The sequence below is a fragment of the Aethalodelphis obliquidens genome, unplaced genomic scaffold (assembly GCF_003676395.1).
Source record: "Aethalodelphis obliquidens isolate GAN/ISIS:26980383/991018 unplaced genomic scaffold, ASM367639v1 scaffold27, whole genome shotgun sequence".
NCBI lineage: Eukaryota > Metazoa > Chordata > Mammalia > Artiodactyla > Delphinidae > Aethalodelphis > Aethalodelphis obliquidens.
In genome coordinates, this window is record NW_020837971.1 from 1787949 (window position 1) to 1814720 (window position 26772).

General features: G+C 34.8%; 1 protein-coding gene across 1 annotated transcript in view; it reads left to right on the forward strand.

The window, feature by feature from the left end:
- Positions 1 to 26772, forward strand: part of SEMA3C (semaphorin 3C) — a 187495-nt gene that overhangs the window by 78866 nt on the left and 81857 nt on the right. Inside the window, exons 3-5 of the mRNA XM_027123786.1 lie at positions 14831 to 14991; positions 16250 to 16312; positions 23653 to 23772. Coding sequence (XP_026979587.1) covers positions 14831 to 14991; positions 16250 to 16312; positions 23653 to 23772 — 344 coding nt within the window. The remainder of the gene's footprint in view (positions 1 to 14830; positions 14992 to 16249; positions 16313 to 23652; positions 23773 to 26772) is intronic.

Here is a 26772-nt window from a genome sequence, read left to right on the forward strand (position 1 = left end):
AAATTTTGGCAATATATAGCTGTTTTCCAGTTAGTGATAATTGGTATTTCTTTCCTTGTCTAGTTCAACATTTTGTTATATGTAGTGCAACCAGATTCTGGTATGAGAATATATTTAAATCATAGAGGTCTGTAGAGAAAGTTTGCACAGCCTGATTCTTGACTAAAGAGTAATTACAGTTCTTTAAACTGACAGAATGTTGAATTGAGCCATCAGTATTATCGGTTTCTTATTTCTAATTTAACACATCATGAAGAGGAATGTTAATAAGTTGAATTTTTTCCAAGACTTCTGTCCATGCATCTATGCAGGCATCTTATAGTTTAGTTATACAAAATGTTTTATTCTACTTTATTCACTTAATATTGTGTCATAAAATAATCTCACTCTTGAAAACCCTTTAATAGTAGAATAGTCTTTGTAAAACTTGCAAGTTATCACGTAATGTGCTTTCTCAGATTTTTTCCTGGTGCCCCAAGCAACTTTGAAAAAATTCAAGCACTTTGGTTTGATATACAAGGAATTTGCATCTTTACAGGTTACTTGTGTGACAACCGAGAAGTTTGCATTTTTGCGTGTTGGTTGATTCCCTGATTCTGCCCACCCAAATCCTCTTTCTTATCAACTCTAAAAACTTCTAAACATATTTGAATCTTTCATCTCAGTGTTTCAACGCAAGCTCTTTTTTCTCCCTGGAAAATGCTTATCTCTTTATTAAGTCATGTTTATCCTTCAGGTCACAGCTTATATGACACTCACAGAAGCTTTTTCTGACCCCTGATGTAAAGCAGCTGCCCTTGCTTTAAGCACTTATCTTGTCTTTTACCATACTTTGTGCATTTATTTCTGTGTATTAATTGAATAGAGTGGCTCAACTAAGATTTGTTGAATGAAGAAATAACGTCAAGTGCTTCCTTCTTTTTAAGATTTTCTTGTTATTTCCAGAAAGACTTAATCTTCCTTCCTCAATGTCCCCTTAATTTCCTGAGTCATCTTCTTGTACTGCAATTGTTTGTGTACCTCCATCGATGACTATCCATTTTGAAGGGAAACACCAAGAATTTTCATCTTTTAACTGGCCTCTGGCTCATTTACTATCTATTGAATGATTGAATAAATATATACCTCAAAGAATATTTTAATTTTGTGAAGAGCCTGCTGTATTTTTTTAAAATGTAAGCTTTATATCATAGGGAACTGGCATGAAGGGTCAGAGAACTTTATGGGGGTGAGATGGGACAAGAGACCTCACTCAGCACAAGGTAACTCCTACTACTCTTGCTCTAATCAAGTTTGCTAACTAGAAGTTCCCACTGGAGGGCCACAGGGTATCCAAAGAAAGTTTTATTGAAAGCATAGAAAATCAATAAATAGTAAAAATGTTGTGATAGACAAGTGTTAAATGCTACTATAAGAATCTTTCCATATGATGGTTTGTGTGGGGAATGGTTCACATTGGGGATTAGAGTGGGGGAGTGGGGTCTATTGTATTCTCTCTGCCCTGGGATTTTGCTGGCGTGATACAACATGTGAGCTCTTCACCTCTCCCCACTGCAAACAGCTGAGTCTGAGGTATTGTCTCCTTACCTACTGTTCTTACCTTGGACCCACTGTTTTTGAATAACTTGCCCCAAAGCAGCTTTTCCAGAAGTGTCAAGAGCTCTAGAAAGGAGGTGTCAGATGAAGTGTTTCCTCCTCCACAAGTTTATCTCCCTTGTTTACATCTTAAGTGGACACTCTGAAGCTGCGGTCTTCCTGACAGTAGGAATGTCAATGGTAATGACAGCTCAGCTCATCCATGCTATCCTCTACAGCTTAGCAATAGGTTCAGATTTGGTTCTACTTTCCAGAAGTTACTTCCTTCTAATTTAAAGACTCTCAAGACATCTTAGCTATCCCCTAATTGTATATTCTCCATATTCTGAGATAGACTCCAGCCACCATTTGCCACATACATGGAGCCAAAGATTGGAATCTAACATCTTTTTTTTTAGAATTTTTTAAATTTTTATTCTTTTTAATTGAATTTTATTGAAGTATAGTTGGTTTACAATGTTGTGTTAATTTCAGGTATACAGCAGAGTGATTCACTTTTGGTTTTGATTGCGTTTTGTTTGGTTTTTGGCCGTGCCTCATGGCATGCAGGATCTTAGTTCCCTCAGCAGGGATGGAACCCATGTCCCCTGCAGTGGAAGAACGGAGTCCTACCACTGGACCACCAGGGAATTCCTGGCATCTAACATCTTTGAAGCCAGCCTTCATGTCTCCCAAGTCAGCTTAGAGGAAGGGAAGTCAGAATTTATAATTCTCTGGTTGATTGAATCACACAACACAAATGGAATATGCTTTAGGTAGGGAGAAAAAAAGCCTGGTTTTTGGCTTAGCTTCTTTTCCAGAAAGGACACAGTTGTATTACTGTGTATTACATATTGCTAAGATAGATTTTTAGAGAAGTCCTTTCTTCTTATCATTTTTATAGTAATATGAAGGATTACATTAGCTTTACAGATATTTTACAATAGTAGATAAAACTTATAAACAGTTAAAAAGGAATTATTTTCATGGACATTTTTATTGCTGCAGGGAACATTGGAGATCATTCTGGTTAATAAATAATCTCATTCCTCCTTTTATTTTGTAGATGTAAGACTTAAGGTGGGGGGAAATAGAAGGGGGGGAGTGATTGGGTGAATGGGGGCAAACGAAACCCTGTATCAACAAATGATGAAACAAGAACTTCAGCCCCAGTTGGCTCATTCCAAAACTGGGCCTTTCTCCCCATACACCTTACCTTTTAATAGTAATAAATTATTATCATGAAAACCTTAATTTAAAAAATTGGATAGCATTTTTTTTCTCACTTTATTGGTTCATGCTCATAATTTATTTTTTGAATTTTATTTATTTTATATACAGCAGGTTCTTACTAGTTATCTATTTTATACATATTAGTGTATATATGTCAATCCCAATCTCCCAATTCATCCCACCACCACCAACCCTGCCACCACTTTCCCCCACTGGTGTCCATACGTTTGTTCTCTACATCTGTGTCTCTATTTCTGCCCTGCAAACCAGTTCGTCTGTACGATTTGTCTAGATTCCACATATATGCTTTAATATATGATATTTGTTTTTCTCTTTCTGACTTACTTCACTCTGTATGACAGTCTCTAGATCCATCCATGTCTCTACAAATGAGCCACTTTCGTTCCTTTTTATGGCTGAGTAATATTCCATTGTATATATGTACCACATCTTTATCCATTCGTCTGTCAATAGGCTTTTAGGTTGCTTCCATGACCAGGCTATTGTAAATAGCGCTACAATGAACATTGGGGTGCATGTGTCTTTTTGAATTATGGTTTCCCAGTAGTGGGATTGCTGGGTCATATGGTAATTCTATTTTTAGCTTTCTAAGGAACCTCCATACTGTTCTCCATAGTGGCTATATTGATTTACATTCCCACCAACAGTGCAAGAGGGTTCCCTTTTCTCCACACCCTCTCCAGCATTTGTTGTTTGTAGATTTTCTGATGATGCCCATTCTAACTGCTGTGAGGTGATACCTCACTGTAGTTTTGATATGCATTTCTCTAATAATTAGTGATGTTCAGCAGCTTTTCATGTGGTCCTTGGCCATCTGTATGTCTTCTTTGGAGAAATGTCTAGGTCTTCTGCCCATTTTTTGATTGAGTTGTTTGTTTTTTTAATACTGAGCTGCATGACCTGTTTATATATTTTGGAGATTAATCCTTTGTCCGTTGATGCATTTGCAAATATTTTCTCCCATTCTGAGGGTTGTCTTTTCATCTTGTTTATGGTTTCCTTTGCTTTGCAAAAGCTTTTAAGTTTCTTTAGGTCCCATTTGTTTATTTTTGTTTTTATTTCCATTACTCTAGGAGGTGGATCAAAAAAGATCTTGCTGTGATTTATGTCAAAGAGTGTTCTTCCTATGTTTTCCTCTAAGAGTTTTATAGTGTCCGGTCTTACATTTAGGTCTCGAATCCATTTTGAGTTTATTTTTGTGTATGGTGTGAGGGAGTGTTCTAATTTCATTCTTTTACATGTAGCTATCCAGTTTTCCCAGCACCACTTATTGAAGAGACTGCCTTTTCTCCATTTTATATCCTTGCCTCCTTTGTCATGGATTAGTTGACCATAGGTGCGTGGGTTTATCTCTGGGCTTTCTATCCTGTTCCATTGATCTATATTTCTGTTTTTGTGCCAGTACCATATTGTCTTGATTACTGTAGCTTTGTAGTATAGTCTGAAGTCAGGGAGTCTGATTCCTCCAGCTCAGTTTTTTTTCCCTCAAGACTTCTATGGCTATTTGGGGTCTTCTGTATCTCCATACAAATTTTAAGATTTTTGTTCTAATTCTGTAAAAAGTGCCATTGGTAATTTGATAGGGATTGCATTGAATCTGTAGGTTGCTTTGGTTAGTATAGTCATTTTCACAATATTGATTCTTCTAATCCAAGAACATGGTATATCTCTCCATCTGTTTGTGTCATCTTTGATTTCTTTCATCAGTGTCTTATAGTTTTCTGAGTACAGATCTTTTACCTCCTTAGTTAGGTTTATTCCTAGGTATTTTATTCTTTTTGTTGCAATGGTGAATGGAAGAGTTTCCTTAATTTCTCTTTCTGATCTTCCATTGTTAATGTATAGGAATGCAAGAGATTTCTGTGCATTAATTTTGTATCCAGCTACTTTACCAAATTCATTGATTAGCTCTAGTAGTTTTCTGGTGGCATCTTTAGGATTCTCTAATTATAGTATCATGTCATCTGCAAACAGTGACAGTTTTACTTCTTTTACAATTTGTATTCCTTTTATTTCTTCTTCTTCTCTGATTGCTGTGGCTAAGACTTCCAAAACTATGTTGAATAATAGTGGTGGGAGTGGACATCTTTGTGTTGTTCCTGATCTTAGAGGAAATGCTTTCAGTTTTTCACCATTGAGAATGATGTTTGCTGTGGGTTTGTCATATATGGTCTTTATTATGCTGAGGTAGGTTCCCTCTATGCCCACTTTCTAGAGAGTTTTTATCATAACTAGGTGTTGAATTTTGTCAAAAGCTTTTTCTGCATTTATGGAGATGATCATATGGTTTTTATTCTTCAGTTTGTTTACATGGTTTATCACATTGATTGATTTGCATATATTGAAGAATCCTTGCCTCCCTGGGATAAATCCCATTTGATCATGGGATCATGATGATCTTTTTAGTGTGTTGTTGGATTCTGTTTGCTAGTATTTTGTTGAGGATTTTTGCCTCTATATTCATCAGTGATATTGGTCTGTAATTTTCTTTTTTTGTAGTATCTTTGTCTGATTTTGGTATCAGGGTGATGGTGGCCTCATAGAATGAGTTTGAGAGTGTTCCTTCCTCTGCAATTTTTTGGAAGAGTTTGAGAAGGTTGGGTGTTAGCTCTTCTCTAAATGTTTGATAAAATTCACCTGTGAAGCCATCCAGTCCTGGACATTTGTGTTTTGGAAGATTTTTAATCACAGTTTCAATTTCATTACTTGTGATTGGTCTGTTCATATTTTCTATTTCTTCCTGGTTCAGTCTTGGAAGGTTATACCTTTCTAAGAATTTGTCCATTTCTTCCAGGTTGTCCATTTTATTGGCATAGAGTTGCTTGTAGTACTCTCTTATGATGCTTTGTATTTCTGTGGTGTCCGTTGTAACTTCTCCTTTTTCTTTTCTAATTTTATTGATTTGAGTCCTCTCCCTTTTTTTCTTGATGAGTCTGGCTAAAGGTTTATCAATTTTGTTTATCTTCTCAGAGAACCAGCTTTTAGTTTTATTGATCTTTGCTATTGTTTTCTTTGGTTCTACTTGATTTATTTCTGCTCTGATCTTTATGATTTCTTTCCTTCTACTAACTTTGGGTTTTGTTTGTTCTTCTTCCTCTAGTTCCTTTAGGTGCAAGGTTATACTGTTTATTTGAGATTTCTCTTGTTTCTTGAGATAGGCTTGTATTGCTATAAAGGCTTGTATTGCTATAAACTTCCCTCTTAGAACTGCTTTTGCTTCATCCCATACGTTTTGGATCATCATGTTTTCATTGTCATTTGTCTCCAGGTATTTTTTGATTTCCTCTTTGATTTCTTCAGTGATCTCTTTGTTGTTTAGTAACGTATTGTTTAACCTCCATGTGTTTGTGTTTTTTATGGTTTTTTTCCCTGTAATTGATTTCTAATCTTATAGTATTGTGGTCTGAAGAGATGCTTGATATAATTTCAGTTTTCTTAAATTTACCGAGGCTTGATTTGTGACCCAAGATGTGATCTATCCTGGAGAATGTTCCATGTGCACTTGAGAAGAAAGTGCAATCTGCTGTTTTTGGATGGAATGTCCTATAAACATCAATTAAATCTATCTCATCTATTGTGTCATTTAAAGCTTGTGTTTCCTTATTAGTTTTCTGTCTGGATGATCTGTCCATTGGTGTAATTGAGGTGTTAAAGTCCCCCACTATTATTGTGTTACTGTCGATTTCCTCTTTTATAGCTGTTAGCAGTTGTATTGAGGTGATCCTACGTTGGGTATATATATATTTTTAATTGTTATATCTTCTTCTTGGGTTGATCCCTTGATCATTATGTAGTGTCCTTCCTTGTCTCTTGTAACATTCTTTATTTTAAAGTCTATTTTATCTGATATGAGTATTGCTACTCCAGCTTTCTTTTGATTTCATTTGCATGGAATATCTTTTTCCATCCCCTCACTTTCAGTCTATATGTGTCCCTAGGTCTGATGTGGGTCTCTTCCAGGCAGCATATATATGGGTCTTGTTTTTGTATCCATTCAGTGAGACTGTGTCTTTTGGTTGGAGCATTTAATCCCTTCACGTTTAAGGTAATTATTGATATGTATGTTCCTATTACCATTTTCTTAATTGATATGGGTTTGTTTTTGTAGGTCCTTTTCTCCTCTTTTGTTTCCCACTTAGAGAAGTTCCTTTAGCATTTGTTGTAGAACTGGTTTGGTGGTGCTGAATTCTCTTAGCTTTTGCTTGACTGTAAACTTTTGATTTCTCCATCAAACCTGAATGAGATCCTTGCCGGGTAGAGTAATCCTGGTTGTAGGTTCTTCCCTTTCATCACTTTAAATGTATCGTGCCACTCCCTTCCGGCTTGTAGAGTTTCTGCTGAGAAATCAGCTGTTAACCTTATGGGAGTTCCTTTGTATGTTATTTATCATTTTTCCCTTGCTGCGTTCAATAATTTTTCTTTGTCATTAATTTTTGTCAGTTTGATTACTGTGTGTCTCGGTGTGTTTCTCCTTGGGTTTATGCTGCCTGGCACTCTCTGTTCTTCCTGGACTTGGGTGGCTATTTCCCTTCCCATGTTAGGGAAGTTTGCAACTATAATCTCTTCAAATATTTTCTCAGGTCATTTCTCTCTCTCTTCTCCTTCTGGGACCGCTATAAAGTGAATGTTGTTGCGTTTAACGTTGTCCCAGAGGTCTCCTTGTCTGTCTTCATTTCTTTTCATTCCTTTTTCTTTATTCCGTCCTGTGGCAGTGATTTCCACCATTCTGTCTTCCTGGTCAGTTATCCATTCTTCTGCCTCAGTTACCCAGCTATTGATTCCTTCTAGTGTATTTTTCATTTCAGTTCTTGTATTGTTCATCTCTGTTTGTTCTTTAATTCTTCTAGGTCTTTGTTAAACATTTCTTGCATCTTCTCAATCTTTTCCTCCATCTTCTTCCGAGGTCCTGGATCATCTTCACTATCATTATTCTGAATTCTTTTCCTGCAAGGTTGCCTATCTCCACTACATTTAGTTGTTTTTCTGGGGTTTTATCTTGTTCCTTCATCTAGTACAAAGTCCTCTGCCTTTTCATTTTGTCTATCTTTCTGTGAATGTGGTTTTCCTTCCACACGCTGCAGAATTGTAGTTCTTCTTGTTTCTGCTCTCTGCCCTCTGGTGGATCCATGCTCATAATTTTTAATTCATTAAAATTAAAAGATCATAAAACTCAATATAACAGAATAAAGGGAGAGAGTGTGAACGAACAAAGAACTTTGTCTCATATTTTGAGGCAGTTTCAGATGCAAAACTATACAGAAAACAGTGTGGGCCTTAGCAAGTCATACAGTATAGTCCCCCACCCCCCAATCCATGGCATTTTAAACCATTTCAAATGATCTTTCAGGCAGCCTTTAAGAGAAGAGAAAATTCAAAGGGAAATCGAGCAAATCTCAGCAGATCTGAGACCTGACATCAAGAGACCTGATCAACAAAGCCTTTATGAAGCAGTCCAATTTAAATTACATCGAAATTACTGCTTGAGTTATGAGTAGGAGTTAGAAAAAGGTAGGAAAAGTCCTCTCAGCAAGAGGAATAAAATGTACAAAGACCCTAAGGCAGAAAGGAGGAAGGCAAGTTTGAAGATGTGAAAAGGTCAGAAGGGTGAGAACACAAACAAAATATCCAAATAGTGATGATTGAGATTTTCTAGTGAGGTAATCTTGAGCCAGACTGTAGCAGGCCTCAAAGGCCATGTTAAGAATTTTGGATTTTGTTCTAAAAGTAATGGAAAATCGTTCAAGACAGGAAAAGAAAGCTTAAAATTAGAATAATCATTTAAACCATGAATCTTTTGAGAGTGTAAAGGGGGCACTATTGATAATTACACTGGTAAAACAGCCCAAAGCTGGGCTGTTTGTGGCAAGCCAGGATGAGAATCATCTTTAAAAGCTCTTATATATTGGTTAATTTGCCCTCTGATGCAGTGCCTGGGAGATACATTCTGTATTCACTGTTGTCCTTCCCTGGCCAGACTCACTGAATAGCACTGTTTTCCTTTTTCTTTCTTTCGTCCATTTGGCAGTTTGCTTCCATTTAGCCAATCATGCCCATCCATCAAAAACATAGAAAATGTGGAACCATTTACCTCTTACATGAAGCTATATCTGACTCTCTGATCTCACTCTCATGCAGCTTTTCTTGGACTTGATCTGATGATTTAATGAGAAGAGCATCACTGAGAATTTGATTATTCTCAAGTTGTTTGGAGTATGTTCTCCTCTCCCCACCCCACCTCACCCCCTGCTCCTCAAATTGGCAAAGAAAAAATTTGAGAGACTGAGGCATTTCTTATACTATATTTGGCACTGCACAGACTCATGGGCAGGTCAAGAACATAGTAAAAACCCAATAAATAAGTGTTTAAATTGTCCGTCTTATTTGAAAAACAAAAGGGTGTCTGATAGAGTTCACAGATTAAGGAACCCACCTTGCTTTGAATCCTGGCTCTAGCCTCTTCTTTTCTTTCCTATGTGATCTTGGTTAGATTGCTCAAATGAACTGAATTTTAGTTTCCTTAAATGTGGAACAGGAATGATATTAAAGCCTAACAAAGAGGTTTTAAATGCAAATTAAACAGGTGTTTTAAGCACCTAGAACAGTTACTCCTGCTGTTAGACCCACAAGTGGTAGCTATTTGGGTCTATTATTTTTGAGCAAATGTGCTTTTACTACATTCCTTCTGGTGTCTCTTTGCCTTAGGAATTAGGAACTGCAGTGTCAGCCTGCTGAAGTTTCACTGGTCTTATCTTTATCTGCCTGTTTGTCCTAAAGGGATAGGTGAAGTTCAGTTTCTAAGCCACTTTCAAGATAGTGAGCCTCAGGGAGAGGATGGGTCATTTAAGCCCACTCTACTTAAAATTCTTCTGAGATAAGACATTCAGGAGAGGAAATTATCCTGTCAGTAGCAATGTCTCCAAAGTAAAAGACATGCTAAGGATTTACTTTAAAATCTGTAGGTGTGCATTCTGCCAGAGGGAGAGCTGAGGTTTACGGTGAGGAAACTGTCATGGTGGCCTTAGCCAAACAAAATAACAGAATGTAAGTCAAGATTTGGAATTGTCGTAGGGGCCTGGTATGTTCATATTAGTGTCCTGTTTTGTGAGCAGATGTCTAGCCTGCCTTGATAAGGGCTTAATAAAGATGTATTGAATATATAAATTAATAGCATATCGGGGTACATGTGTCCTTTTGAATTACGGTTTTCTCAGGGTAAAAGCCCAGTAGTGGGATTCCTGGGTCATATAGTAGTTCTATTTTTAGTTTTTTTAAGGAACCTCCATACTGTTCTCCATAGTGGCTGTATCAATTTACATTGGCACCAACAATGCAAGAGGGTTCCCTTTTCTCCACAGCCTCTGGGGCACACTCACTCACTTGGTTATTCCTGCACTCCTTCCACACATCTATTCTGAGTAGCTGCTCTGTGACAGGGCCCATGACATTAACATCCCTTGATCTCCAAACCATGCTTTCTGTCTCTGTGACAACCTTCACAGCAGGGGCCCTGGGGATGGGACAGTCTTCAGGTGTGGTAGACACTTGGTCTTCATTAATTTTGCTATTTAATAAATAGTGTCTGATGGCAGAAGATGACCTTGTTGCTTTCCTGCTTTGTAGCTTCCCAAGGCTCGCAAATGTCTCTAGAACAAAGTAGAAGCCTCTTATGTTGGTACTCAAAGCCTTTGTGATAGCGATCCTGCCTCTCCAATATTTTCCAGAACTTCTTAACTCATCTTGTGGTCCCTAAAAATAAAATATTGAAGTAATGCCAAAAAAATTTTAATTAATTAATAGCACATCATGAACTTTAAATATAATTAATAAGCCACCATTGCATATGCTTCTCATAAAGAGACCCCTGGGGATTGATTTTCAATCAAGTAATCTTTTGCTTGTTTTTGAAACTTATAAAAGGCCAAAGATAATATAGTATTCTGAGGGAATGTGTTCCCTAATCAGTAGTTTAACAGATATATATTATTCATAAAAGAGAACTCTAGACTCTCCACCTTCCTCCACCAAGATCACATTTTCGAGCACATTAATAAGTTCTCACTGACTTAGTCACCTCAGAAATCTTAAGATCACTAACAGAGAACAAAGGTTAATTCTTAATATGGTTAGGGATAGAGTGTTAATTACAGACAATATATTCTGTATATTAAACTATGTTGTAATTGCTATAGCAGTGTGTTGGCTATATTCAAGTGGTCCCAGAAGCTTATATTGCGAGGGTTTATATTTGGGGGGAACTTATTTTTCTCCCAGCCCTGGTTAAATTCTCAAGGCTCACAATAGTTTCCATACAAAGGTAAGCCCATGTCAATACATGAATTTCAGGTAAGCATATCATGCTACAAATTTTCCCTCAGGGAACACTGCCATGGAAGACATTACAGTAATTTTCCACCCTAGAACGCTACAATAATGTGCATTTCAGGATAGAAGCATGTAGTATTTTTTTTAATACTGTTTCCCAGGAGATTTTCCCAAGGATTTAGAGACCTACACTGCCCTTTGTGGGGCCGCTGCATTTTCTAATACTGCATACTCTCAAAGTTCCTTCTCAGTCAGTTGAGCATGTCAGTTGAGCCTTGAGAAACAGCTCAACTAGCTGTACCTCCAATGCTGTGAAAAGAATGACATAATTATTAAGATGTAAAGAAATGTAGGACAGTGCCATTCTGTGACTTGTTTAGATGAGAGACCAATAATTGTGAATTCCTTCTCTCTCTGTAACCAAATCATTAAATCAGTCATTTTCTCTAACTGTAGCCAAATTATTGAATCATTCATTGACTTAAGTTGGATCTGCATTAAACCAAAAATGATGGATTATTCAGTCATTCTCTTTATAGATAAAAATCCTGGATGCTTTGAACTCATCTCTTTATTCCTTAAGAAAAAAAAAAGTTCATTTTGATTTTTTTGTTTTTCCCAAGCCCCAGAGTTCAGCTATGGCTAACTACCAGCAGTTTAAATAGCATTTAAAAAAAATAGCCTTAGCTTCTAGGCTTCTAACAGAGGCACTTCTAAAGTAAATCTTCCTTGGTTAACAGCTGTCAGCTATCAATGAGCTATAGGTAATTAAATTTGAAGATAGCTTTATGGCCCAGAAAAAGAGATAAAATCCTTGGACCAGAAAGGTCTTAAGTTAATGCAGTTATTGCTCCCTCTGGTATTTGAATTAATGCAAGAAATTGATTATTTTCTAAGGAAACAGGTAAAGAGGAGAACTGCCATTGTTTGTTACTTGCAAGTAAAATTTAGTTGAGACTGTTTTCCCAGCCCAGTTCACACTCTTGGTTTTATTTCAATATACATTGGGAAGAGAAGGCAAAAAAAAAAAAAAAATTTTTTTTTTTTTTAAAATAGCCAGACTAAACAAACCATGGTAGAAAGAGTGAGAAGGTGTTAGTGGCTGTGAACACTGGAGAGATATTATCAGATATGATCAGTTAGTAAGGGTTTAAACAACAGGAAATGAAAACCTCAATTCAAGGTGCCTAAAAAAAAGCAAGGATTTTTTTTAAAAAAATCATATATAACAGAAGTAATCCTGTAGTAGAACAGTTGTAGGGTTAGTGTAGACATTGAATGATTTCTTATAGAACTCAGCATTTTTCCTAAATTTCTGCTTGCCATTCTCAGATAGCAATCTTTTTGGTAGCAGCAACTGCTGAAAGTATTATATTCTCACTTACCAATGTCCAGAGGCAGAAAAAGAAATCACCTCTTTTTTGTGCCATTTTTAAGACCCAAAAACCTCTTCTAGTAACCTTGCAGAAGACTTCCCTCTAAATCTCATCGGCCAGAACTAGTCACATGGTCATATTTTTAGTCACTCTCTTGCTGGGGGATCCACTATGGTTGGCATATGGTTCCCTGCCAACAGGAAAGAGAAAGAAAATATCTGTTAGACAGAGGGTCAGTAATCTCTCCTGCCAAAAGGAGCACACTGATCTTCTACTGTGTGCTGGTGGAACATCCTTTGAGCTATGTATTAACATAACCAATTTATAGATGAGAAAATCGAAACCTGGGAGAAACAAGGTAGTTTTTTTAAACTAACAAATTAGTAAGTGATGAAACTGGGATTTCAACTCAGAACTGTCTGACTCCAATTCTGTACTCTCTCCACTGCTGCCTGTACATCATGCCTCACTTTGAGTTTCAATTACAGAGATACTCTTTTTGGATCTAATGATCAATGCATCTCTGTGTTTTGCTTTTTACTTTAGACTTACTGTTCCTCAGAGCTTCCTCAGAGCTGTCTACTCTCTGAGCTTCATATCATCCATGAGAAGAACTGGAAATCTCTCCCTGCAGATTTGATATTTTTAATGACAAATTAGTTATCTAATTTTACATGCTTGTGGGACATTTCCACTTTTACTTGAATTTAATCTATCAACACTCAAGTAATCTCTTTACCAAAGAAATTTCCTTTTTGAATCTCTCAAAATTAGTAAAGGCCATGTACATTTAACCTGTTCTCAGTTTACATCTTTGGAAGATAATTACCTCTTCCTTTTACCCAAAGACCAACTTCATATAAAATCATTCCAAATCCTTTAAGTGACCCTCACGTCAACTCCTCTCTTCCTTTCTATTTCTGGCAAATCAGGTCTTTATCATCATCATATCTGGAAGAGCATCTCTTAGTTTTCCAGTCTCACATGCCCCAAAGTTATCCTGCACACCAAATTATTATTCTTAAATATGATTTATTATTTTACTGTCCTGCTCAAATAATTTGAGTAGATTCTACATGTGACAAAAAGAAATATTAAATATATTAATACATATAAATCAGACAATTTAGTCTTCCATATTTTCTCCCTGTGTAAAGAATTGTTCTTCTTACTTGTCTGGCTGAAGCTTGAAGTCTTGTCCCAAGTCATAATAATAGGTAACCCATGTAATCCATGTCACTGTGAGACAGGTACTCTTTTAAGCTCTTGATGTATATTAACAATTTAAACCTCACAATACCCCTATGATGTAGGGACTATTATTATCCTGACTTTAAAGATGAAGACACTGGAGTCTAGAGGGATAAAGGCACTGGCCAAGTACATATATAAATGAAATTGTAGAGCCAGCATTCAGACTCCAGTGACTGAGCCCCAGATGCCACAAACTCAGTCGTATTTTACTTCTTTAATCTGTGTATTTCACTGGAGAGTTATTTATTCATGAGGTATTTGTTGAATATTCTGCACCCAATCAGCACCCTACAAATGATGTTTTACAGGAAAATTATGCAGCCATGAATCTCCTCCACTGGATGAAAAGCAAGCTTTATTAAACACCCTGGATTTTAGGCAAAATCAAAGGAGAATGTGTCTTCTCCCACCTTTAGTGACATTTGTTGCATTTTATATTCTCTCTCATGTTCTGAGCTCTTGGATATTTTTTCCTACTTCAGCAACAACCTCTGGTCTAGCAGAGGCTAACTTTTTTCCTGAACACAATCCAAGTAATTTATAGAAAAATTTATTAAACTAGTTAGAATTATGTTGAGGAAGTAAGGTAAATATTCAGGGTAGGAAACAACAACCCTAAAATGATGAACGTATTGAAGTCTAACAATAAAATATTAAGAGAGTCTAGGAAGACATTCATACCATCATTGCTTTTGTTTTTTGTTCAATCTAATCACTTGCTATATTTTTTTGGGTGATTTATTTTAACAAGCTTTGAGCTGATGACAAACAGTAAACAACTGAGTTGAGGTCCTAGCAAAATGTGAATAATTTTGTAATCAAGTAGTACTACTATAAACTTTAACATTGCATTTATGGATTTATTTATGTTTTAATTCAACATAGAGGAAATAAATAAAAATATCCACTAATATAACTGTTTTAAAATTAATTTATTGTAGGAGGAAAATGTATTTTGACTTTTTTGGTAAATATTTCCATAAGATAATTTTCATTAAAATAATGGAATCAAGATACTCAATTTTCACTTGTGCTATTCACTATTTCAGAGCTTCGAGAAACCAAGACCTCTGAATACTTCAGCCTATCTCACCACCCTTTAGACTACAGGATATTATTAATGGATGAAGATCAGGACCGGATATATGTGGGCAGCAAAGATCACATTCTTTCCTTGAATATTAACAACATAAGTCAAGAACCTTTGAGTGTAAGTTTATCATTTTCATGAGGGCAATGCTAAATTCCTACGTGTCTTTTTCTTTAAAAGTTTCAAATACAATGAAAAAATTATGTACTTCATTAGAACAATAGAAAATACAGGTCATATATCAATAAATAGTTGGAAATTACTACTTATTTCAAGGACTGAAAATATAATCAATTCATTTCTCCATGTCTAGTTTCATAGTTTTTAGCCATCTAAAACTTGAAGCTAAGTGAGAAAATACTTCCCATGTATACATACATCGAAAGGGAAAAGGAGAAGCATGGAGTATAGCATGAAAAATGGTCAGATTAAAGGACAGCGTACCTTGTCATCTGTACATAAACCAAGAAGGCCTTGAAAAGAACACAATTATTAAATGCAGTGTTCTTTGAAAAAATGTGGCCTATACAACAGGGATTTGAACTGCATGGCTCCACTTATATGCAGATTCTTTTTGGTTGTAAATACTACAGTACTACATGATACATGGTTGGTTGAATCTTTGGATGTGGAACTGGAATATAGGGTCAGTGTCCCTAACCTCTGAGTTGTTCAAGGGTTAACTATATTTATCATTCTATGTCACAGCAAGGAAATAAATTGAGCTTCATTAAAGTAAAGAAATAAAAGTAAATTAATTATAAATTTATTACAGCAAGAACACATCTGAATTTATTATTTTAACAATGAGCTACAGGATGAAAAAAGCTACAGGATGAAAAAAAAAATCATCTCCACCAGACCTGACCCAAGGCTGCAATGACTTAGCATGCTAGCACAGTATGTCAGAGAGAGAATCTTTATCCAGGTTATTTTAGCTGTTGAAGTACCTAGTTTGCAGTAAATTTACCAGCCTAGCTGTGTAGTTTACCAAAAAATCCCCAAGATAGCAGTATAAACATAAATTCATTGTGATATAAGCAGTTGTGAAAAGTGTACTATAAATCAGAGGGAGGGAAATATACATTATATGGTGCACATCAATAATTTCCTTATTTTAAAATTGTACCATTAGTAAATGAGCACATATTATAGAAAGAATTGTTGAAGGAAAAATTCATGGAAGAAACAAAAACATAGTTCTTAGAATAAAGTAATAAAATCTTTATTAACTTGAGTTCATAAAATGAAAGAAGAAATTTGAAATATAAATATAGAATTAACTTAAAGAAATCTGTTAGCATAAAGTAAATGAAGAGTACTGAGCTGTCATATATACAAGTGAGATTATGCAACCTTTATTTTCCTTTCTGAGCAGGTTTTCTGGCCAGCATCTGCAATCAAAGTTGAAGAGTGCAAAATGGCTGGCAAAGATCCCACAGTGAGTGCTTAAAAAAATCCAAAACTTAAATATTTGGTCTTTGAATTCATGTACTTTGAGTGCATCCAAGAAGGAGACAAAGGGTATTGGTGTTTTGAATCCTCGGCTGGACACATAGTAAGAAATGTAAATGCAAAGTGACTGGAACTCTTAAACACTGTAACTTAGGAATTCCTGACTGGGTAAAAATTTCCTGCTTTGCTTTCATTATTGAACCCTGACACTTTTCATGATGGATTTCAGTAATAAGCCCTGTTCAAAGTGGATCCAACCTGCAGAATTCTCAGCAGGCTGCTGAAATAATGATAATTCAAGTGTCTGGAGTAGCTCCCAGATACCATGTGGGCTTTTCCAAAGAAAGATTCTCGTCAAAAGGGTAGTGGTTAGCCAGCACATTCCAGAAGCATAAATCACCAGTAATGGCTGTTATCTTTGTTAATTAAAAATAACCACAGAAATAAAAATCAAGGCAGATACAAATATCAGTAAATGTTCAGTGTGCAATACTTTTATAAAATGTATTCCATATAAAGAATCAAGGAATAAATCTACATTGATTTCTACAAATGACTTTCTGAAACTGACACATTAAATTATTCTTGAATATTATAAAAAATACATGGAACAGCTCTTTAATGTGCACAAGTCATTTAACGTTTATAATGAAGCTTAGATGTCATTTCACCTTCTTGTCTCAAACTTCTTCCTTGTGGAAGAAGAAGTGTGGAAATGAAATTTTTATATTTTATTGATTCTTAGCAGTCCAGGTACAAAGTTCTGAAAAAGCCTGGCTTAAGGCAGGACCACAGCAGACTCTGGAGTGCAGATCTCTGGGTCTCACCAGAGGGTGTTTTGGCAAGAGTGCTGACCAGGAGTGACTCAGCTCAGGGTTTCATTGTTTTAGTTTCATAATTCACCTTATAAGAGAAAATTTTAAATGGGCAAAAGGAGCTCACAGTAGTATATTTGCTACCCACAGGATCTGTTGGACCACAATCAAAAAGGAAAAAAATCCAGAAAAGATGTGAAAGAAACATTCAAAAGAGTACATTACAATTGCTTTCTAGGGAACCAATAGCAGAATGAAGTATAATGTAGTGGAAAAGGCACTTTTTTTTTGGTCCCCTGAAGCTATGATTTCGATAATTTTGCATGAATTAAACTACTTTCTTTCATCCTCTAATGTAGAGATTTTTCCCATTGATGGTTATGTGATCATGTCTCGCCTTTTGCCACGATTATATCCTGTGGTTGTAATTACTGGATTTAATTGTTCTTTGTTTAAAAAATTTCTGTGTCCCATTCACATAAACTGCCACAGGCAGAATACATAGGATTTAGATACCTTTGCACATTCTCTTTCCAAAAATTGTTGTTGATTTTCTGAAGAGTCTTAGCCAAGTCATTTGATTTCTTTCTCCCTTTGGCAAAGTAGAAATGCTCTGTTATTTGCTTTATTATAATTAAACGTCATTAGATAAAATCTTCAATACATGCTTATGTTTTCACATAGTTTTGTCATGCTGTAATATCATTCATGGATATCTTTATATTCTGCCACATGGCCAGTCAGAGGTAACTGGTAGTGGGCTCTGTTGTAGTACAGCCAGCGCTGTTGGGTCCTGGGAAATAATAATCAAAGTAAGTTTCAAATATATGCTCTGTCTATGCAAGAGAAGAGAATGTTGACAAATTCATCTCGCTTAAGGCATGTGAGGTACTTACAAACAAGTGTCCTTTAAGCAGGATACCAATGGCAGAAAAATGATGCTAAATAGAAGTTCTATAGAACAACATTTTAATTACACTTCTCAAACTAAATATTTAAGAATCTCTTAGCTCTTTTGGAATAAATATCATCTAATTACTTAATATTTCATTTTTTAAATGCAGGAACAGAATATTTTAATTTGTACAAATCAGTTAATTGAAGTGAAGGAACCAGAGGTATATAAGGTGGAGTTCCTACCTTTAAGAGTCTTCACAATATACTGGGGATGATGGGACATATATACAATAATTACCAAGTAATACTAGCCAACACTTAATGGAATGGGCCAGGTGCTATTCTAAGTGTTTTGTTTTAATCCTCATGACGATGCTGCAAGATGGACATTATTGTCTTCATCCACATTTTTAAGATAGATAAACTGAATCACTAAGAGAGTAAGGAACTTACCCAAAGCTGCGCTGCCTGCAAGTGGGAGGCCTCTGTCCGACTCAGGCACATATGGCTCTAGATCTTTTTGCTCTTAGTTGATAAAACATGCCACTTCTCCAGGGAGAATATGATAAATGCTGAGAATACACACAAAGACAAAGAAAAAATTCACTGCACCTGGGATATTTAGGAAAGGTTTGATAGATTTGGTGGCAACTATGCTAGGTCTTACGTTAACTTGTCCCCTTATTCTAGTTCAATAATACTGAAATTCAAATAAGTTGTATCCTTTCTCTCTTTCAGCCTTTGGTACAGGCTACATGTGATTCTCTTCTTGTTGAATTATCTTCCCATCTTTTTAACCTGGGAATCATCTACTCATCCTTTCAAATAACAGTGCAGATGTCACCTCTCTGGAGAGTCCTTTCTTGCTACCCAGGACTGGGCTAGCTGCCCCTCCCTGTGCGTTCACCTGAAACACTCTAGAACTTATTTCACTGCATTTTTAGTGATTGGATCCAGTGCCCAGATCTGTATCTAGGCACTTCATGAAATTTCAACAAGATCTGGAAAAATGGAGATGAAAGCAGTAAGCACGGGAATCTATTCCAAGTACTTTTCTCAGGTTGGGGGTAGGACACAATGGATATTGAGTTATTAATACCTTTAGATTAATAAGTTTATAATAAATTCATTATGCACAATTTTTAAAGGTATATTTTGGTTAAATTAATTTTTTTACTTTTAAATATTATATTAATCTTCTAAGAAAAGCATAAACTAGTGACAAATTTTATATTTCTATAACAATTGAAAAAAAACCATAGAATCAAACATCTCTTATTCCTTTAGATTTTTTACTTATATCAAACTTTAATTAAAGTTATAAAAATAATACTCAATTATTAGAAAATAATTCAATATAATTTAAAATTTGATTCCAGGTAATGTGTATCATAATACTATATAATAAACTAATGTTTATCAGGAAAGTAAATTATCATGGTGGGAATATAGCTTATTGTCTGCCTCAACTAAGAGAGTATAACTTACCTCCCAATTTCCCTTTTTGCCCCTATTTATTCACATTCCTACATGCTATATTTATTTCTGAATATTAATATTTTATTCATATGCTAAATAAATTGAGCTTAAACAATAACACATGCTGTCAAACATATCCAATGAGATAGAGCATAATGAATGTGCTAAGTAAGTACTGTATGAGATCATTGAAAAATTAAGCATGGTTACATATATTTAGACCTATATGCATTATATACACACAACGTCAAACTTGATTTATTAATTGTAGAATATCAATTTCCCTGTTTCTGTGACCAGAGGATCCTAAACTATTTGAAAACATATTTTCTTTAGGAATACATTTATCAAAATACCTTGATATATTCCCCAGACCAAGAAGTATAGGCCAAGAAGAAAAAAATTAAGAGGTATTTTTTTTTCCATTGCATAGTATGGACCATGAAGAGTCAATATTTTTAAAGCCCTATTAATCTGAGCTCCACGATATATTATTTTAAAACATCTATTTTAAAATTATATAAATAATACCTGTTAACACAGAAATTTTTGAAGACCTAGAAAAGCATGCAGAGAGCAACAGAAAACAATCTCTTATTAGCTCTCTGACCCTGGAGACTTAACCTCTCTGAGCCTCATTTTTCTTAAATGTGTAATGGGCTACTCATAAAACCTACCTTATTGGGTTATTAAGAGGATTAGTGAATTAATATTTGCAGAGAGCTTAGAACAGTACATAGCACATAGTAAGCACACACTGTTAAATAAATAAAATAAATTACGCTACCCAAACATAATAACTTAAAAATTGGCGGTATATTCTTCCAGCATTTTAGTATATGACATGTATATGTATATACATAAAATAGTATTACATTCTGCATAATGTTAGCAGCTTGATTTTTCATTTAGCATTGTACTTTGAAATAGTTTTGAAAGAGAATTAAGCAATAAAAAGAAAGCATCCATGGTATTGAATTTCACTGATGTCTCATTCCGCAAACCTTTTATGGATGTCTACTGTGGTCAGGACCTGTACTAATCTCTATGCAGGACAAATTCCCTGTCCATTACACAGGGTTTGTACTGACAATTGGAACTGAAAATATATATGAAAGAATCTAATACCTAACACTGGGTATATTTATTATGTGCCAGACACTGTTCCAAGTGCTTCAGTAGTATACTGCTTACAACAAATATTATCATCACCATTTACAGATAAAAAGATTGAAGCACAGAGAGGCTAAGTAAATATCTCAAGTTCAAATAGCTAGTAAAAGATAAAGCCAGAGTTTGAACCCAGGTCGTCTGGCTCTGAGATCTGTATACTTAAATTCACTCTCTGCTGCCCATCATGCTATGGCATGATGATAGTCCAGTTCTAATTGCCTGTCTGGTTTCATCACACAATAATCCTCTGTCCTCTCTAGGCACTATTCCCCAACTAAATCCTGCACTATTATGCCTCCAGTTTTTCTGTTCATGCTGTGTTTTCTGTTGGAATGTTCCTTTCTTATGCTTTTGCCTGTCAGAATCTCTAGCTTATTCTGCAAGTTCCAGCTCAAATGACATCCACTCTCAAACCATTACACCCACTTCAGTATTACTCATTTCCACTTTCTTTCTATAGCACACTTTGAAAAATATAACCCTATTATAGCATCTACTACAGCCTGATGTATTATACTCCCCTTTCTCTGAAAACAGGAATTGAATCTATTCATTTCAGTATTGCTAGCACTATATACAGTGCTTTCACAGAATGAGTTCAGTAAATATAAATATTTTCTGGATGGAATTGACACAACTGCAGTGGTCTAGGACAGAAATAATGTGGACAGAAACTAAGCACAATGGAAATGGAAGGGACCTAGAAAATGATTTTCAATAATTAAAGCAATTGATTTATTTTTCCTTTCATGTTTTTCTCTTTGGGGAGGCTTTGGAGGAGCACAGTAAAGCATCATCAGATAGTGTGGGAATTAGTCTTCATGGTGGAGGGTAGCCATGATTCAAGACCCAGAGTTATTTATTAAACCTAGAGCACTTCATTTAACATTTTTGAGGACTCAGTTTCCTCATCACTAAAATGGGACTGAATACTTTAATTGGAACATTGCTGTGAGGATTAAAAACAACTAACATCAAAGGATTAAGAGCTCTGTAAATATTAATAATTGTTATAAAAACTTCCCTCTAACAACTATGGAATTCTCACCCAATGACAAATTATAAAGTGGTTAAAAGTACAAGATTCAATGTAAAACACGTCTGTGTTTGAAAATCTGCTTTACCTGCTTCTAGCTACATGACCTCAGGCGAGTTAGCTAAACAAGATCTAAGCTTTTGTTTTCTAAAAGGGGTTGAGTTGAAAAAACTGAATGAATATAAAGTGCCTAAGTACACATAGTTTGCTCAATAAATGTGATCCATAAATGTAAAAAATCAAACTTCCTGGGAAGTAAAAGGGGTTAAGTATATAAAATGATTATTCTAATGTCTAGTACATAATAAATTCTCAAAAATATTAGCCATAATAATCATATATATAACAAATATGTTGCTATAAACATATACATGAAACAAGTATAACCTGTATTGAAATGTAAAGACAGAACCTATTATTAATAGAATTGGATCGAATTTGTGTTTTACGGGAAAATGTTATATGCAGAATCCCAGAATGACTGGACTTGGATGTGAAAACAATAAACACAAGTGTCATTGCTCACAGATACCCTTAACATAGGCATACTATATATACACTGTACTTCATCTATGCTTTTTTCTCCAGAGAAACACATTTCATCTGCAGTTATGTAGTCAATTTCCAGGTACCTCTATAAACAGGTGTCAAGATACAGTGACACTATATATTTAATAAAAATCCTTAATGTCTTAAAGTAAAAATAAAGTATATAGTCTGGTCTGTAAGGATAAATTTATTTAACAGCAGAGTTGGTGATTGATGATTTGATAATATAAATCCATAATAGAAACATGTGTATACAGTTACTACATATGAAAATAAACATATATTTGCTGGCAAGTAACAATGAGTATAAAAGGGAAAAATGATGAGAAAATATAAAATAATATTGACTTTAAATTTCTATTTTAGAAAATTTTTTTTTTTACTTTTCTAACAATATAAACAATAAATGTGCATTATAATAATTTAGTAAAATACATGGTACCTAGAAGAGAAAAAAAATATATACTGTATGACCACCCATGGGGAAACCCCTGTTAGATTTTGACATATTTCTTTATAAAAACTTTTGTCTCTAATTTCTAACCTTATTTTTAATAATGTTCTTTGCTAGATCAATGACTTTGTGAAGGGAACTACATTCAACCTCAGGCTTGATTAATGTGTAGTCAGCAAAGGATAGTGACCCTGCAAGTGTAGAACATGCAATGGTTAATTCAGTCACAGAGATCTGCATTTGGTGCTGACCATGTTTATGTATTTCTGCAAAGTCATCGTCAACTTATAATTACCATATTTTGCATTTCATTGAGTGAATAAATGACAGCCTTTCCAATGGTTAGATTGGGAACAGGTGAGAAAGGAGTTTTGGGGGAGAGGAGAGTATTTTAGTGTATCAAGAGCAGAGAGATCAGGATTCCATTATTTTTCATAGAAAGCAACAATGCTGGCATTTTGTTTAAGGTTTGCTTTAGTCACCAGTTATGAAGACCAATAGTGTTTGCAACTGTAACTAATGATAATATGGACCTTCTATAAACACAAGTTCATTCAAAACATGTGTATATAATATGTGAGGGTGCGTGTGTATATGTGTAATGTTTTGAGGAAAATTTGAAAAAACAATTTGGTGTACCTTTCAATTTCTAAACTTTCTCAGATAAAGAGTAAGCTCATAAAGTTTCAGAACATAAAAAGGTGCCCAGTATATAAATACTGAAATAGGAGAGACATATCGTTTTACTCATTATCTGGTAAACTACCTTCCTCCTAAAATGCACCATGTTCTCTTGTTATCTCCTAACAATAATTAAAAAGTTAGGGCAGAAAGGAAAATGTATAACAATGTATCACAGTAATACTTCGAAATAGTTATAAAAGTCATTCAGTTACTAACCGCTTATTTACCTGTTGTTTTAGCATGGCTGCGGGAACTTTGTCCGTGTAATTCAGGCTTTCAACCGCACGCATTTGTATGTTTGTGGGAGTGGTGCTTTCAGCCCAGTCTGTACTTATTTGAACAGAGGGAGGAGATCAGAGGTAAGTAACAATTTTTCATTCTTAGTTTGATGTTAGTGTCAAAGATTTCTTACAACTGTATTTAACAGTAAAAACTTGGAAATATCATTAATGGCCATAAAAAAAGTTTCAAGCCCTTTAAACACAAAATGTATTACATTTGGTTCCTGTCTGCCAGGTTACTTCAAGTGTAGCCTTTTGCCTTCAATTAAATATATATGTTTCTGAATGGAAAAGCTGCAGAAGATAAAGGAAGGAGAATGGTATAATTTCATAATTATTCAGAGCATAAGGTATTGATAATATGTGCTCCAAATTATAGAAATATTGTAGTATAAACTCACTTTCTCAAATCTATTTTAAGTAATTTCTTATTTATTATATTTCAAATTTGGTAAATTTTTATGAGGTAGACACCTGTAAGAGATGTATAAAGCAGGATGACAAGTGCCTTAGCTGAAAAGAACTTTATATAATTAATAAATCATACTTCCATTTTAGACCAACATTGGTCTACACTAGGCTATTATAGCTTTATTTTTACATTGGTTAAAATGATTTGGGGTTCTGTGAACAAAAGCATTTACTAAAGACTAAATACATAGCTAATTGTATAGTCAAATATAAGGCTGGTTGAACTTCTCCTGTGATATTTAAGACTGTTTATCTCAGTTCACAATTATTGACTAAGGAAACTACGCATTAGATCAAAAGAGTTTTCCTTATTCTTTTAATGAAACATGTTGCTTTACTTAATACAAGTATTTTAAAACTGAATTCTTTCAAATTAACTTGCTTTTGTTTCGTTATGCAACTTAAATCTAGAAATTCCAGTCCTTAAATAATATCTTAATTCAATTTTAGAGGTTAGAATTGTAAAAAAAGATTAAATATTGCTACTGATATACTTAATTAAGTTTAGTTTTCTTTAACAAGGATTCATCCACTTTAGTACTAACATAATTGAACAATGATTTCCTCTATAGTCTTTTATTATTAAATTTTTTTCAGATGTAATTTATATGCATCTATCTTTCAGTGAATAAAAAGCCATTTAAAAATAAATGAGTAATTATAATTGGACCCCAAATTGAGCCATTTACAAGTGGTTTAAGATGATATGAAATATTAAAATTCTTAAAGAAAAGTAAAGCTATGCTTCTTGGAAGAGTACAATTGGCTGAATTGAGCTTGTCATTAGAACCACATGCCTGTGATCAGCTGATTAAATAAACTAGTGGCCCAGACGTCTGCAGTCTGTCAGACACTCCACTGAGGGCTGTGCAGTCACTGTACAGGCCAACAACTGCATAGCAGTTTTCATATATTAAATAAAATCATTTTCCCATGTACAAATTGCCCACTATACACTTCATGGTTTAATTGGGAAGTTGGTCCAAAAAATAATCTCCTTTGGAAAACCAGCATGGAATAAATTTTAATCACTTTGCTAAATATGAACTACTTTAGTCTCACTTCAAAAGATGTGTTTCAAAGGGGAATCATTTCCATTAATTAATCTCTTTAAATAATATATTAAGAGCCTATTTAAGTGTGAAAAAGATTATGAAATTTTAAGCTTTTTGTTTTCCTTAATAGTCAAGTCAAAGTGTTTCACCACAACATCATTTTTATATATCTGTAGTATATAAGTAATAATATAAATATAGAATGCACAGTTTTATCAAACATCTTATGTATTTATTTTCTTTAGTTTAGAATAAAAGACCACATGATGCAGAAAGTTGTATTTTGAGAGAATTCTCCTTATTCATCACTAACATTGTATTTTGTAGTGATCAGAGGTAGTACTTACTGCTAACACCCTATGTTAGTACTAAGATATGGCATTTTTCATGTATTTGAAACCACTTTGAAAGTGAACCAAGTTAGGGTGGCACAGTCATTAAGTATTCCTGTTTATTTCTGACACATTATCTACCATCTTTTATTTGCCTAATAGCAATTCATTGGTTCTCAGAGAACATTTTATAACCCTACTTCACATTTGGAACACCACGCACTTTCATGAGACTCTATGGCCCTTCCATTATTTTGTGAGACTGATTCAGAGCTTTCCTAGAGCAATTCAATGGTGTCCATCCAAAGAGCCTACAATCTTTGCTACATAGATTCCTAACCACAGTTTTACTCTTTTATCCACTGTCTTCTGTTTCTGGAAAAAAATAAAGCAACACAAGTAAATGATGACTTTAACTAATGAATAAAACATTAATAAGAAACAATTATTGGTTAATTGTGCTGCACATTCTTGGAATGTTACCTCTCATCTCGGGTTGATTTTATCAGATGCCTCCATAACATCAGTTCTCATAACTGAATACTGTTTAAGCCCCGGATGCTGCCACTCATCAAGCAGATAACCTTGCCTTTGATTGACCAAGAATATCACAGGCATTCAAATTATTCCATGTGCTTTTTGAACAAAATTAATCACCAAACTTTTCTGTTTATGCATCTTTTTGTAGCTTTTCTCTTGTCAGAAGAATAGCTGTGCATTTTTCTTATCAAGAAAGTTCTCTGATCTTTAGCCTCCACTGTTTTACGTCTTCTTTCCCTTTCCCCTGTATTTACTCTTTTTTTCTTGTTTAACAATAAGTTTTCTTTCTTGTGACGTTTTTTCAACTCTTCTCCTTTCTCTCTCTTTTACTTTATCACAAAACTTCTCGGATTAGTAGGCTATATTTTCAGCTTTTACAATCCTATTTTCCATGTCTTTCATTAAACCTTTCTAATCTAAATTTCATTTTCACCCATTAACTGAAACTCTTCCCTAATGACCAAGATTCTCAGTGATCAAATGGACTCCCCTAATCAGCATCCTTTCTCCTAGACCAATCTATGACATGTTGGTCATGCCCTCTATTTTTCAGTGCCGTTATTATTATTTTTTTTTTTTTTTTTTTTGCGGTAGGCGGGCCTCTCACTGTTGTGGCCTCTCCCATTGCGGAGCACAGGCTCCAGAAGCGCAGGCTCAGCAGCCATGGCTCACGGGCCCAG